The 16,082-nt window shown below is 47.7% G+C and overlaps 1 protein-coding gene across 10 annotated transcripts in view; it reads left to right on the top strand.

The window, feature by feature from the left end:
* Positions 1 to 16,082, top strand: part of PPFIBP2 (PPFIA binding protein 2) — a 157,225-nt gene that overhangs the window by 103,186 nt on the left and 37,957 nt on the right. For 9 of the 10 annotated variants that reach the window (XM_055548753.1, XM_055548755.1, XM_055548756.1 and 6 more), the window contains 3 exons: positions 6,633 to 6,815; positions 10,162 to 10,254; positions 15,416 to 15,527. In XM_055548753.1, coding sequence (XP_055404728.1) covers positions 6,633 to 6,815; positions 10,162 to 10,254; positions 15,416 to 15,527 — 388 coding nt within the window. The remainder of the gene's footprint in view (positions 1 to 6,632; positions 6,816 to 10,161; positions 10,255 to 15,415; positions 15,528 to 16,082) is intronic. The other variant, XM_055548758.1, reaches the window with a different exon arrangement.

Raw genomic sequence — 16,082 nt, 5'->3', positions numbered from 1 at the left:
TAATTTGGCTCAAGTGCTTTGTTCTGAACCAGTCACTGTGGTGGGTGTGGGCCCACATATGGGTGTGTGTGCGTGGGCCTTAGAGTGAGTTCATGGCAGCAGAATGCTGGGTTAGCACTGAGCTGGATCAGTTCAGCTCCCTTCTGGATAAGGAAGGGGAGCCCCCACTTCTAGGCCGAGTACCACTGATGCCGTCATTTTACTGTTTGCTTTATTTTTTCTTTTCTGAAGGATTATTTTTCAGTCTGAGTTTTTGTTTTCCATTAGGCTGTTCATGTATGGGGTACCATAAGCCCTAAGCCCCTGGCCTCAGTTCTACCAGATAACAGCCCTTCCCAGCTGCTAGTACAAACATTAGGTTTCCTTCCACGTGGAGGAGTTTTTCAGGCCGTTGAAACTTGTGATATTCAGTGACCAGCCCCCTGACCTGAAACAACTTTCTCATTCTTGTAATTGAACAGGATCTTTGCTGGTATGTTGAGACCCAACACTCCTGTCTGTAACTCTCTGGAGCATCTGAGGCTCAGAGCCATGCAGAGGGCTGCTTAAGCTGCACTATTGTCCTGTGTGTGAAGGTTTGTTTTGTGTGAGATGTTTGGCCAGCTCAGGTCACTGAGGGCGTAGGAGCATGATTAAAGGGAATGTTGCTTCTCATCCTGTGCTGCTGCTGTTTTTCTAGTGAATGCACTTAGCCTAAGGTTCAGCTGATTGCTTACAGTTTGAAAGAGGCAAGACTTTTTTCTTTTTTTCTTTTGAGGTAGCCAGATCTGAACAAACTTTCTCTGTGTAGCTCAGGATTTATCCTAAGCCAGTATCCTGCTGCCCTATAGTCAGTATCGAAGTGATTACAAATATTCATATATAAACCCGAGGACTTTGAGGTGTAGGTTTCCTGTTAGACGAATACAATCCTGACAGCCAGCTCACTCAGGAGTCACTGGTGACCCTTGTGAGACATGGGTGAATACTGGGTTTCCTGTTTACTGTACCTTTTCTTCTGAGCCTTTTGCCGTGATTCTGGGTCATTTCAGGGAACCCATGTTTGGGTCTGTTAGGTTTATGCCTGAAAAGTAGGATGATAGGAAAAGCGACCAGTGCGAAAAGTGATACCACAATTAGGAGGATGGGACATGAAAGAAAGCGATCCAGAGACAAAGGAAAACCTCTGGGTGGCGCACCTATCAAAGTCATGGCCCTTGGAGAGATCTTCCTTGGAGAAGGGCATCTGGCTTCCAGCACTGGGTATGCAGCGAGGCCTGCAGCTGTGTGTAGGACCAGAGCAGCCTTCCAAAAGGGGACCAGGGACCCGGCGTGTGCTGGGAAATGGAGTCAGCCCGATGGGTCAGGAATATCACAAAGAGAACCAGAAGCAGTCTCGAGGATTTCCTGGCAGAAAATGGAATATCTTATAGCACAGATGCTGCTGTCATGCTCACTTTCTTCCTATTGGTGGGACTTTGGAAAGGAAGGGTTCTAATTTCTGAACTGGGGCAATCAGAATGATGGACTTGGAGTACAGAGCAAAGGCTGGGATCATTGTGTGTGTTCGGAGAGGCACTAGCCTGACTTAGAGTTTTACTATTCTTGTTTTTATTTTATGTATTTTATTTTATTTACTCATTTTTATTTGTATAGGAAATATACTCCAACAACTCATATAAGTTAAGAGTTCAGAAAGGTATACGCAGCGAAATCTCTTCTCCCATGGCTGTTCCCCGGCCAGCAGGCAGGCGCCAGTGTTGTCGGTTTGTTTTGTATCCTTCAGAGTTATCCTATGTACGGATAAGCAAATTTAGGTGGATTAATTATTTTCCTCATTTTTGCACAGATACACATTACTTTAGATCTTTCTCTTTTTTAATGAGCAGTCAGAGTTTGTTTCATATCAAGCACATTAAATTATTTTTTTCCTCACTTATATTTATGTTTATATATTATTCCACTCTCTACCCTCATTTAGCCATTTCTCTCTTTTTGGGTGGACATTTGTTTCCAAGTGTTTGCTCTTATAAGTAATGCTGTTGTGAATAAATTTGTAAATGTGTGAAGATATTGAAGTGAAATTGAAGGGTCGAAGGGTACATGCATTTGACCTTTTGACAGGTGTGGAGGTGGTATTCCCGCCCTGATGTGTCCAAGTGCCAGGATGGTCCTAAACTGAGCATGAAGTAAGGGAGAAAAACAGCTAAGTAAAACTGTGAACAAGTTTAACAGGTAGGGTAGCATAGGAAAGACTGATTATGGGAGCTGCCCAGTAGTCTCACACAGAAAAGGGCCATTAAAAAAAAAGAAATTTGATGGTTAGCAAAGCATGAGGAATAAATAAAATGAGCTGAGATTACAGAGCAGTGATTAGAACCTCATAAATGTCACCTGGACTTCATGACATGAGGCCCAAGAACGGAAACACTGCGACAAAAGGCTCCACCGAATGGGAGAGAGACAGACCTCTTGAGAGAAGAGAGAGGCTAACTCTGAAAATAAGGATTTTAAAGTATACTGAAGTGGCAGGCCTGAGGAGGCACACACTGGAGAGCAGCACTGCCACATGGATAGGAGGTTGAGAGGAGAGTGTTCAGAATTGCTGGGCTGCATCACGTGGTTACAGGAAGCAGAGGAGGAAAATAGGTGCACTCCTAATACAGGTCCCCAGACTGATGGAGGCAGACAAGGGACAGGAATGGGAGGGAGTGGCAATTTGGAGAGTTCCTAAAAAGACTACTCCAGGCTTCCCTAGTGGCTCAGACAGTAAAGAATCTGCCTGCAATGCAGGACAACCACATTCAGTCTCTAGGTTGGGAAGATTCCCTGGAGAAAGGAATGGCAATGCACTCCAGCATTCTTGCTTGGGAAATCTCATGAACAGAGGAGCCTAGCGGGCTACAGTCCACAGGGTTTCAAAGAGTCGGACACGACTGAGCAACTCACACTTTTAGTTTCAAAAGATTCCTTCAGCTAAACACCTAAGTATCGAAAGGCTGCTTTTTGTTTTTGTTTCTTCCCTACCCTCTTGTTTTTAGTTTCTGCCCTGAATGTAGATAAACCAGGAAAACTCCCACTCTGGCTCTAAAGCTAAAGCAAAGCTAGAAACTAGTTTATGAAGTAGAAGTGAAGAGTATCTTGGGAGTGAGTGGCCATTGCTATTTTGAGAATTCATGACAGTGGAGGAGGGGAAACTCACCATAGACTGCCATGCACTGTAGACTTGGGTAAAGCTTACCTTTGAAAGTTCAGACAAAGAAGAGATGACTCAAAAAGATTGAACTACTTAGAAATATAATTATTTCTGACTGTGTAACCTCACAAATAATACCAATAAAAAGGAGAAGCTTAGAGATACCTTGAGAGAAACTAGTTTTCAAAGGGGCTTGTACAAAAGGTCGAAAAGACAAATAAAAGTGCACCTGTATGAACAGTAATCAGGAAAGGCAAACCCCACTCAAAGGGACAGTGCTGAGGGCAATAGGGAGATTGCCCTTTAAAGTTACACGCTCAACGAGAAGGTCAGAGAAAGAATGGGCTTGGTTCTGCTGATGCTTCTCACAGGTGCTTGCTGTGAGTGAATTTTAAGGAATCTGAGAAATCAGTGAGTTGTTGAAAAACTGGAAGTAACCATTTTCTCCTCCATTTTTTCCAAAATGGCAAAGAAAGAAGGGTTATACAAATTTCATTCTGCTGAGTTTGAAGTCAACCCTGTGATGGTTTGTGAGAAGCTAGAAGACTAAGTAGGGGTCTGTGTCTCTTAAGACTGAGTCATGTCTGTTGGGACTCACTGGTTTCGCCAGGAGTACATCTTGCAGCATTAGGCCTGGAAAATGCCCACTTTAGTGAGGCATCACATGTGGAAACACTGCTTGGGATAGTCTTGTGGATAAGATATAGGAATTTAGGATGAATGACAAAATAGGCACCAGTTCAGTTGCTCAGTCGTGTTCGACTCTTTGCGACCCCATGGACTGCAGCACCCCAGGCCTCCCTGTCCATCACCAACTCCCAGAGTTCACTCAAACTCATGTCCATTGAGTCGGTGATGCCATCCAACCATCTCATCTTCTTTCGTCCCCTTCTCCCACTTTCAATCTTTCCCAGCATCGGGGTCTTTTCAAATGAGTCAGTTCTTTACATCAGGTGGTCAAAGTATTGGAGCTTCAGCTTCAGCATTAGTCTTTCCAATGAATATTCAGTACTTATTTCCTTTAGGATGGACTGGTTGGGTGTCCTTGCTGTCCAAGGGACTCTCAAGAGTCTTCTCCAACACCACAGTTCAAAAGCATCAATTCTTCGGTGCTCAGCTTTCCAACTCTCACATCCATACATGACTACTGGAGAAACCATAGCTTTGACTAGATGGAGATTTGTTGGCAAAGTAATGCCTCTGCTTTTTAATAAGCTGTCTAGGTTGGTCATAACTTTTCTTCCAAGGAGCAAGCATCTTATTGGTACCCAAATGATAATGAATAGTGCCTTAAGATTCCCGCTAGGAAGATTTTTTTGTAGAGGGTCATGTCATCTGCTCTTAGTCCTCCTGCCTGGTGAGCACTTTTAGTCCATAATTTGGATGCTGAAATAGAAGGACTTGAAGTTGTGATGACAGGAAGCCAAATAAAAACTAAACGAGTCAGTTGACATTGGGATTCATGAAGACCCACAGGCTGGAGTGATGGATAAGTTGGCAGAAAAAGAGTAAAGAGAGGCCAGAAGAACCTGAGTAGTTCAGAGTTGCTGAAGGTAAGGAGTAAAAAGAGGGAGCCACATAGCTTGAGGACAGAGAACACATGTGTGGATCTGACCAGGAGGCGGACACTGACCCCTTGTGTGGTGGAGACAGAGCTCCAGCTCATTTGCCTGGAGACTGAGGTGGGGATGAGGTGATGAAAATCAGGGTCAGTGGGTCTAGACCCCTCACTTGAGAGAGATACCAATGAAGGGAACAAGAGAAGAGTGAGGGCAGCAAAGTTCTTGAAACTTACATAAGCGAGAGAAGAGCAGGTCTGATGACCGGCAGGGCCAGTGACTAGGAAAGACTAAAGGTTCTGGAAGAGTGGCCAGTATGGGAAGCATGCCTGGGCTTTTGTTGTCAGTGATCAATGTCACGTGGGCCTTCACTATGTCCTGTGACCTTGAGATGTTTTTGATTGCTCTCCCAGTTTCTCTCCTTCATTCCTTACGGGTCAAGTACTTGGTGGCAAAAGGAGAAGCATTGGGGGAAAGTGAACTCCCATTTATTGAAGGCTCCTGTGTGCCAGGCACCATGCAAGCTCTTTACCAAAGTCAGCTGAGTCAAGGGCGGCCCACCTTACTGATGCTGATTCTGGGTGAAGACAGGGTGGGGCCATCTCCAGGCTGATTTAGGTGAGCTGGCTCCAGGGCAGAGTGGCCAGGAGGCCAGGGGCCCGCTTACAACACCGTGCCTGCTGCACAGCTCCCCAGGGTCAAGTGGAGTGGCTGGCGTAGGGCCCAAGCCCAGTGTCCTCTCAACCCCAAGCTGCCACCTGGACCCAACAAGGTTAGCGGGGAGGAGCTTTTCTTTTTAAAGAAAACACAGTTTCTACTGGGGATGGAAAACGTTGCATGCCTGGGCAGGTACCAGGGGGCAGATCCCTCAGCACGATGCTTAGAACATCAGTAAATGTGGGCAGAAAGGGGCTAACCACTGTGATTGGCTGCCACCCTGACCACCCTGCGCTCTGTTTAGATCTATTGCCAGCCATCTCCTTCACTCTGCCCACAGCTTCCCCAGCCTCTTGGGTATCTTGTTGATGTGAGCCGTACTGTCATCTACCATACCACCCAGTCCCTGACTCCTCGTCTCCTTTACCCCCACCCAGGTGAGGGGTCTAGAATGTGCTTACTTGACATCACTGAGACTCGTCCCATCTCTGACCTGACCCAGGCAGAATTAGTCCCTCACCACTCTCTGAAAGCCCCGCCGTCTTCCTGGCATAGCACTTATAACCATTTGTGATTTTGATTTATGTGTTTCTCCTCACTCACCCATGAGTGCCACTGCTTGCTGTGGCCTTGGGTCCCTGAAGAATGCCGATAAATGTCTGTGGAGTAGATAAAGGCAAGCCCTGTGGAGCTTCTAGTGCAAGAGATTCAGAACTAAGTAGGTATGAATTCTAAAAGTTGCGGTATTTTTCTGAAGTTGACATAAAAGGCCAAAATGTTCTTGAGGCTTCAGAGGAGTCAGCTGTGGTGTTGGGCGTGAGGGAGTGCTTAGGGTTGGGGCCCTGTGAACATGTTGTGTGCTGCATGTCCCTGGTACTCAGGTGTTGGCATGTTTGGGGAAGGAGTTGGTGTGTGTAGAAGGGGTGTGTCCACATGTACGCCCATCTCTGCTGTTGCTGGACTCTGCATCTCGGACCCGGACAGGTAATGATGGCCCCCAGTATGGCACGAAGGCATTGGTGGGGGGTTGTTCAAATTGCAACACAGGCCTGCGGATGGGGCAGGTGAGGGAAAACACCGCATCTTTTGGTTCCTGTGAAGAGAGCAGGTGGTCGTGGACAGTGACCCCCGGGTGCCCTGCCGCACACTTCCGTCCTTCTGGTCTGCTTTCCCAGGGAGTTCCGCGTGTGAGTGCAGACTGACGCTGAGTGCTTTTTTCTCCTCTCTCTTCCTTCCTACAGTCGGTTCTGAATGTGATCAGTGAGCTGCAGGAGCAGATGTGTAGGCTGCAGCTGGACATCCACAGGCAGATGCAACAGCGCCTCTCTCTCAGTAGGGACTACCCTGAGGAGGTGGCGGCCGGCGACGGTGCGGCCCGGCCCCAGCCCTGCGGCCAGGACTGTGCCCACGGGGAGGGGTCACCTGTAGGCACCACGCTTAAGTATATGGGCGCATGTGTGTGTGGGGCATCTCATGGTGGAGGGACCGGGGTATCTCCTAACCAGAACCGTGTGCGCTAGCTTAACATGGATCTGCAGTCACCTCTGGGCAGAGCTTGGGACTCCCCTTGGGGGACGTGAGCTGAGCTCTGTGACACTCCCCCAGCAGCATCTGAGCAGGAGAGGCCAGCCCTCTGACAGCGACTGGACTTATCTGCCTCAGGGCTGGGAGTGAGCTGTGTCAGGTGCCCCAATCGATGGGGCATTGGTATAAAAGGAAGCTTCAGGAGTTCCTTTCCCAGGTCTGACTCAAACACCAGCTCTTCCTCCTGGGCTGGGAGATTAAATGAAGTTTGGTCTCACGTGATTTCTTTTTTTTTTTAATTTAAGAAAAAAATAGCATCATGAAAGAATCTTTTCAAGTTTATATTTAAAGGGATTTATCCCCAGTGAGAAACTAGAACACAAGTTTCCGTATACTTGACAACCGTCATCCTCTCAGTTTCTGGGGGAAAGTCTCCCACGTGATCACATTGGCGGGATCTCACCACCTCTGGGCCTGTGGAGTGTATCCGACTGGGATTCTGGACTTGACCCCTCATACTGGTGTCACCAGTGTTTAGTGATGGCAGCTGCACAGCCATGACCTGTGCCCCCAGTGCTCCCTACTGAAGAGGGCCGGAAGGTCAGGGTCACGATCCTGCGCCCCCAGTGCTCCCTACTGAAGAGGGCCGGAAGGTCAGGGTCACGATCCTGTGCCCCCAGTGCTCCCTACTGAAGAGGGCCGGCAGGTCAGGGTCACGATAGCCACATCTGTAGGAGTTGCCCTGATGTTATATTCAACTATGAGACGTGTTGAAAATCTCTACTCTGACTTGGGCATGAGAGTCAAGATGAGGTGCAGATTTGGAAAGGGGAGCTCTGACAAGGTGCTGGCCCCATGGAGAGCGGGTCACCCCAGAAAGACTTGGGGGAGAAATGAGAGTGGCACCAGTGCTAATAGCTCATGATGGGCAACAAATAGCTGAGAAGGAAGAGGCTGGGCCCGAGAGGTCACCAAGCCTGGAGATGGTCCTGCTCGGTGTCCCCATAATGGCCGCTCCTCAGCAGTGACCTGCACACTTTGGGCTCGGCCGTCAGCAGGCTTGGCATCCCCCTCAAGCCCAGCTGGACTCAGAAAATGATCTTGGATCTGCTACAAGTCACAACAGGCCTTAAAGTCTAATGTTGCAGATCAAGGAGGCAATAATCTTAGCTTGGAAGACATTTTTTTTTTTTTAAGGGCAGCAGCAAATGTTCACCTCAGTTATAAAAAAAATCGTAGTAAAGATTTTTAGTAAAAAAATCTTAGTTAAAAAAAAAAAAAATCTTAGTAAAACCTACACAGTTCAAGTGGAAGCGATGTCACTTTCCGGTGGATTGTCTCAGAATGCAAAGAGCTCCAGGCCAGTTAATAGATGGCTTGAGTTGCATGTGTTCATTCATCAAGAAATAATGCATACTTGACTATGTGCCAGAGGTTAGCAAAGCTCATGGAGTTCACAATATAGGAGGATAACTAGCCACTAGCAGTCACACCGGTAAATGTTTAATTGCAAATGATGTAAAAGATGATACGGATACCACAAGAGTATAGAAGGGAGATCTGAGGAAGTGTGGAGGTTGGGATAGCTTTGCTCAAGGCAGTCTCAAGGATGGGCAGGGATTAACCTGGCAGACAACTCCAGACTGAGGGGGCTGCAGGTGCAAGGGCCCAAGTCAGATGGAACTAACAAGTACGGGTGTGGCTGGAGTAGACTGGGGAGAGCTAGTAATACAAGAGTCAGGGCGCAGGGACAGGCCCAGCTGTGTTGGTCACGGGTTAAATTTCATGACCTTTGAAGAGCAGGGAAGGCCAGGTTCAGACTTGTGCTTCAATCGTATTGTTCTCTGGATGCCATGGGGCCAGTGGATTCAAGAAGGGCAAGACAACAGAGGACCAGCCAGCAGAGAGACTGTCCAGGCTGTCAGCACTGACTGCTGGATCAGAGTAGCCACAGTGGAGTTGGAGTTAAACAAGAGACTCAGGCAGTTTCCTTGAAGGTAGAATTTACAAGGCTCTGTAGATTACGTATGTGGAGGGGAAAGACCAAAGAGATGCCAAGGAGGGATCCTGGGTTTCTGACACAAGACGGAGATGCCATTTAGTGAGACAGGGATATCTAAAAGGGGGAACTGAGAGTTCCGCTTGGGCCATGACAGTTGGAAGAGGCCTAGATGCCATCCATGTGGAGATGTTAAGTGGAAAGTTACATGAGTCTGGAGTTCAGAAAGTCTATGGACGTAATCACTTTTATGCTAATTTTTCTGAATGAAACCAGTCAACAGGACCATTTGTCTGTTAAAGGACCCTAGGTTTGGGACAAGGGTGCTCAGTGGTGTCTGTACTAAGGGGTACTGTGGAAAGCAGGGGCCCTGGGGTCAGAAGATAACAGGCCTGATTTCCAGCTCCACCGTCAGCAAGTTGTTTAAATGTCACCTTCCCACTCAGCAACCTTCAGTGGCTTCCTATAATATGATCTAAAGAATGGCTTCAGAATTCTTTATATTCTCATCCAACAGCCTTTACAGTAAGGCCCTACCTTATCTTCTGGCCTCAATTCCCACTGAAAGCTGTCCATCCTCTGCTCCAGCCCAACAGGCTGTCTGCCTTCATGCTTCCTGTCGGCCCTCTCCCTAGACGCCTCCCCTCTTCCTCCTTTCTTCAAGCCAACTCCCTCCTCTGAGCTAGAACACCCAGGCCAGCCTTTACATTTCACACTTGAGCATTTGTCCTTGCAGTATTTGATTCTATCCTCCTGGCTTGTCACTCCCTCCCTGACCCTCCCTTTAGGCTCCTCGACTCCCCAGGCAGAGAGATGCTCCCACTTAGCACGCTTCCTGTCCCTTTGTCTATAAGAAGCTGCCTTGTTTTTGTTTGTTTTTTTGCATCTCTGTTTCTCTTGCTCTCAAACCCTACCTCTCCTGTCCTTTACACGTGTGTGCATGGTTTGGGTACCCCCTACAGGGAATGCAGATGCTAGAAAGGTGGAGGGGAACAGGTTCTAAAAGAAAAAATGTTCTCTTCCTTATGTCTGAAACTCCAGGCCTTTGTTTTGTAACGGGCACACAGCTCTTCCTGAAGCAAGGACCGGCCATCTTTAAAGATCGGAGCCAGCCGCAGTGCGGAGCCTGATGTGGTGGCTCCTGCCTTGGCGTCATCCTCTGTGCATGTGCTTATTATGCAGGGTTGTAGATCCTGGCAACACCCTGCTCTTTAACCATCAGAACTCTGTCTTGCTCACTCGTCTAGGAGTTACTGCAGGAGCTCCGGCACCTCAAAATCAAGGTGGAAGAGTTGGAAAATGAACGGAATCAGTATGAATGGAAACTGAAGGCCACCAAGGTAAGAGGCAGTCCTGCTGTTTATGGAGAGGCTTTGAGCCCCGTGGGGAGGGTCTGTGTCCTAGCCTGGGGTGTGCAGTAGCCTTAGCTTGAGAAATGTGAATTGACCCCATTGTACGCACAGGCAACAGTGTGCAGATTGTGTGAGCAGATGGATCTAATCCAGGAGGGCTCTTCCCCTGGAGAAAGCCCCCGAGATTATGAGTTGCTGAAGTCACAAAGTCTCTGTGTCCCACAGCAACCCCCAGGCTGAGGCGCTAGAGTGATGAGTTTTAGGGCAGATGAAGGCCAACATTATCTTGGCTGCATTGTTTTAAATGTAGCAGTCCTTCTGCTGTAGTAATCAGTTTCTAAAAAGAGGCATGCTTTATTTTTAGCAATTCCTAAAAATATGTACTTGTCTTTTTTTTTTTTTAACCAAACCATATTTCTATTGAACTGAGGAGCTTGCTGTTTAAAGGATACCAGTGATATATTATTTTTGCAAAATAAGTGTTATCCTTCCCTCTTTTGTTTCTTCTTTCATTTTCTCTACTAGTTGAAATGGATTCAGCCCACACATTTATTGTCTTGGCCAGAACACTGTGTTTTAAAACTTTGAATTAGCTTGCACTTAAGCAATAGGAAATTTCACATTAAAATACAGAGTTAGACTTCCTTGGGGGCAGAGGAAGGACGATCTGGGGAAGGGAAGGAAACCTTAAAACCCTGAAGCAGCTTTCCTGCCTGAGGAACTGGCCTGAGCTACCTAGGGTGCACACACGCCTGCCTTTCCACCAAGAGCTCTGCAGCGCCACCCGCAGGCCTCACCAGGTAGTCCCGTAGGCATTTTCATCTTACTGCTAAGTGAAAGTTGCTCAGTCCGATTCTTGGAGACCCCACGGGCTATACAGTCCATGGAATTCTTCAGGCCAGAATACTGGAAATGGGTAGTGTAGCCTTTCCCTTCTCCAGGGGATCTTCCCAACCCAGGGATTGAACCCAGGTCTCCCGCACTGCAGGTGGATTCTTTACCAGCTGAGCCACAAGGGAAGTCCAAGAATACTAGAGTGAGTAGCCTATCCCTTCTCCAACATATCTTCCCAACCCAGGGATCGAACTGGGGTCTCCTGCATTGCAGGAGGATTCTTTACCAACTGAGCTATCAGGGAAGCCCATTTTCATCTTAGAATTTTTTTTCACCCCCAACATCTAGTTTATACTTTGTTTTATTTTTCTATAACTTTAAATGATTATAAAAACAATAATGATCATTAGATATAAGTTTTAAATCACAAAAATTTAAAGGAGTAAAAATCACTTGTATACCACCCAGGAGTTAACCACTATTAATATTTCCTTCCAGACATTTCCCTTTTTTTGGAGGATGGGGGTCTCTCTGTTAATTTTTGGTGTTGATAATTTATTCACAATTTTATACCATATTGTTTAAAAAAAAAAAAACTCTGAATGTGATGTTGATGTATATATAAGTGTAAATAATTTTCTTAACTACTTTATTGATGAGGAAACTGAGGCACAGAGCAGTTAGGTAACTTTCCCCAGATCTTATAGCTATTCAGCAGCAGCGCTGGACAATCTGCTGTTCACTTACTGCTCTGTCTTTATCTAAGTGTCCCCTTGTATGCTCTATGCATCCCAGGCCCCGGTTTTAGGAGCACTGTTTCTCTAACATCTCAGAACCTTCCATCACCATGATCCACTCAAGCAAGTCCTGTCTTGGTGAAACCTTTAAAGTTATACACACCGCCTTCTATTATAAAACCAAGTAGCTCTTAAATCACCAAAGTGTTCTGCCTTGGCACATAGACCTTTGAGATACTAAGGGTTATTTAATAACCACCAGGTCTGGAACCCCTCTTTGTGCCAGCATGTGTCAAGCCCTTTGCACACGTGTTCTCGTTTGGGCCATAAAGTAACCCAGCAAGGTCTGTTGATTTATTATCTTCATTTTTCTGCTGAGGAAACAGGCTCAGAGTGGCCAAGGTGAGGTTTTGATCTGGGTCTGTGTCACTCTGTCATCCTAATTTCCTGCAATTGAAACCTGTCTTGTTTAAGTTCTTTGGTTTTCTGTGCAAAGCTTCTCAGTCCCTAAATGTAGCAGTGCAGTGGCTATAGGGCCTGGTCCCTGGGTTTAATTAAGGGAGATGGAGCACCCCGTCTCTGCTTGGCACCGGTCTGCATGACTTTGTCCCAAACCTCTTGCCACACAACTCCAGTCTCAGTGGCCATGGAAGTACCATACTTTTTCTGATGGTCAGATTCAGGGCCTCTGCGCTGTTGTAGACTTCCCAGCTTTGGAACAGACACCTCTCTGAGCATAAGAGAGCACCTTCATTTCTGGCCTATTCTGTGAAAATTGGCATATAGGAAGGGGCACTCAGCCAATTGGTCTGTAGAGTTGTAAATAAATGACCTCACCCAGACTCAGGCCTCAGACAGAAGAGCCTGGGATCTGCCTTGATAGATAGGCCCCTGGACATCACTGGTGTCCACTGTGAGGCCTGCAGACAAGAATCAGGTATGCGGATTCCTAGCAGAAACTAGATTTCACCCTATCTGCATAGAAGGGGAGAAATGGGTGTAGAAGGTGCAAGAAAAGTTAAGAGACTGTCTTCCAAGATTAGTCTGGCCTTTATAGAAATGAGACAGTGAAGAGTCTGCCTGCAATGCAGGAGACCCCAGATTCAATCCCAGGTTCAGAAAGATCCCCTGGAGAAGGGAGAGAATGGCTACTCACTCCAGTATTCTTCCTGGAGAACTCTATGGACAAAGGAACCTGGCAGGCTACAGTCCGTGGGGTCACAAAGAGTTGGACACGACTGAGCTTATACTTTCATTTTTCACTATAGAAATGAGAGGCATTTGGATCAAGTCCCAGGGCTAAGGGGTTTCCCGGGTGGTGCTTGTGATAAAGAACCTACCTGCCAATGCAGGAGATATAAGAGATGCAGGTTCAATCCCTGGGTCAGGAAGATCCCCTGGAGGAGGGCATGGCAACCCACTTCAGTATTCTTGCCTGGAGTATCCCATGGACAGAGGAGCCTGGCGGGCTGTAGTCCATAGGGTCGCACAGAGTCAGACACTACTGGGGAGACTTAGCACGCATGCGCACACCGCTAATGTTTTCTGAAGCCACTGTCACCATTAATTACAAGCCCATGGGCTCCAAGGCCCTGAGTTAGCTGTGAGAAGCTGCCACCTGACTGCAAGTCTCCACAAACCGTTTGGCACATCTGGCCCTGGCTCTCTGTACTCTGTGGGTGGAAGCCAAGCAGAGGGACAGTGCTCTGTAGGGACTTCGGGTAAGGAAACCCACTCCTTGCCACCTCTTTGTTTTTACACGGTCCCAATTAGGGGACATTAAGGAAGGTTTGTCCAGACCTTTGAAGGAAGGCTCTGGGTGCCCTAGCCCCATAAGAGCAGCCCTCATCTGTCTATCCTCAGTCGAATCCTTCACTGCTCCTGCTTTCTCCCCAGTGATGTACAGGGATAGTTCTTCATCCCTTGGTTTCCTGTGAGGATTGAGTGAGGGTTGATGTAAGAATGCAATGTGCACTCCATCCATGTGTCCTGAAACTGAACACAGGAAGAGCCACCAACAGGCCAGTGCTCATTTGGTTACTTGAGTTGTTCAAAGATGACCTCATGAAAGGATAAGTCCATACCATAACCTTGCAGAATTAAGGTGGGACACCATTGGGCTACCATGGGGGAGGGGTGCTCAGAGTAGAAGCTGTTGCTGTGTGTGCTGTTTTCTGGCTGGGAGTCAGTTCTCACCCCCTTTCTTAGTCTGGCTTGATGCTCAGAGAACTAACTAGCTATCCATAAGGGAAGGAATAGGATGAGAACAACAATAGAAGGAGCACTGATTGAGGACTTACTGCCTACAGAGCATGAGGCTAAGTTGTTTGTAACCACTATCATATTTACTCCTCACTACAGCTCATGAGCTAAATGCTATGCTCCTGGCTTTGTAGATGAACCAAGACTCAGAAAAGCTAAACCACTTACCCAACTAGGAAATGAGAGAATCCAAGTTTGTTTGATTCCAAAGCCAGTGTATCTCTTAGGATGGGACCCACCCAGTTCTGATCTTCTCATGAGTATGAAAGGCAGGGACAACCTCCTGTGTGCCTGCATGCTTGGTCATATTCGACTCTTTGTGATTCCATGGACTGCAGACTGCTAGGCTCCTCTGTCCATGGAATCCTCCAGGCAAGATTATTGGAGTGGGTTGCCATGTCCTCCTCCAGGGGATCTCCTTGACCTGGGGACTGAACCCGTGTCTGCCTGTGTCTCCTGCATTGCAGGCAGATTCTTTACCCACTGAGCCACTTGGGAAGCCCCAGGAACAACCTCACCTCCTATTATGTGTGAAATTTAATCTGCTGTACTCGGTAGACATTTGGGTACTACCCAGTGCAGCTGCCTATGTGAATGTGTGCACACCTGTGTTGTACTCACACGCTTGATTTACACATGTATGTCCACTCAGCATACCTGAGTGCTTATATGTAATTACATTTGAGGAAAGGAGCATTGGTGCCTGAGGTTGGGCTGAGGCAGTGGCTGTGCATTCAGGGTGGGAGAGTTTGAGGGAGGTAACTCGGCTCACTCGTTATCTACTCGTGATTTGCTTTCCACTGTATTTCCTGTATGGGGTGGAAAAATGAAAGATGCACGTACTTATTACAGTGGTGTACATACATGCTGTCGCAGGAGTATCTTGGGAGGAAGAAGACCATGTCCAGAAAGAGGATTCATCTTTGGACCAAGGGCAGCCCTCCGATTACACACACTCGCACCTCCTCAGGCCTTAGTGGTGTGTGGACTACAGAAGGCAAGGGAGGGAAAGAGTTCAGTCCAGTCAGGGAGGAGGAAGCAGGAGAAAGAGCAGCTAGGATGGTCAGAGCAGGGTGGGGAGGTGGAGAGGTGAGGGGAGGGCCAGTGTCCAGAATGGCCAGGAAGAGCACGTTTATTCCCCAGAGCGCCACCTTGTGGGGAGGGCGGTAAACACTGCTCAGGCTCTTTCTACTTTGCTCTGACCTGTTAACTTCCTAACGGGTCCTAGGACCCGTGGGCCCTGGACTCTGACTGGAATTGCTTTCTTATGGTCTGGTGGTCCCTCTGAGCTGGTTGGATGCCTTTTTCTCTTCCAGGCTGAGGTAGCCCAGCTGCAAGAGCAGGTGGCCCTGAAGGATGCAGAAATTGAGCGTCTGCACAGCCAGCTGTCCAGGTCAGCAGCTCTGCACAGTGACCACGCAGAAAAAGGTAACTGGCTCAGCCATGACAGAGTGCAGTCGCCGCTCGGCCTGGGTTCTCTCTTATAAGTGGGCTTGTGATTCTCTGGGTATGTGAACAGCTGTGTGAGGAGGCACGCGGTGTGCACGTGCATGTGTGTGTGCTCGTGTGTGCACGCATGGGTCTGTAAAGCCCAGCTCTGTTGTTGAGCCGTGGCCGTGAACTCTCCCTGTTCGAGGCCTCACCTCTGGAGGCTCTGCTCAGATGCGCCGTCACCACTGGCGCTCTCTGGGCCTCTGCCTCTGGAGCGTTTACTCTTCCCCGTCAGTGCAAGGACTTGCCTCTGTGTCATCGCCACAGAAGAGGCTTTAGCAATTCATTTGGTCATGGAATGGCTCCCCGCCTCATATACACTCAAGGGCCTGAGTGACGAAACAAACCCATCATTTCTCGTCCTTTGGATCTCAACTTAAGTGTTAGCTCTCGGAAAGACCTAACCTGGCCATCCTACCTCAACTAGGTGCCCCTACTTTTCTCAGAATCATCATTCCTGTTGTTTCTCTCATAGCATTTACTATAACCAGT

The sequence above is a fragment of the Bubalus kerabau genome, chromosome 15 (genome assembly GCF_029407905.1).
Source record: "Bubalus kerabau isolate K-KA32 ecotype Philippines breed swamp buffalo chromosome 15, PCC_UOA_SB_1v2, whole genome shotgun sequence".
Taxonomy (NCBI): domain Eukaryota; kingdom Metazoa; phylum Chordata; class Mammalia; order Artiodactyla; family Bovidae; genus Bubalus; species Bubalus kerabau.
Note: the sequence above shows the minus strand (reverse complement) of the source record. Positions and strands in the feature narration are given on the sequence as shown.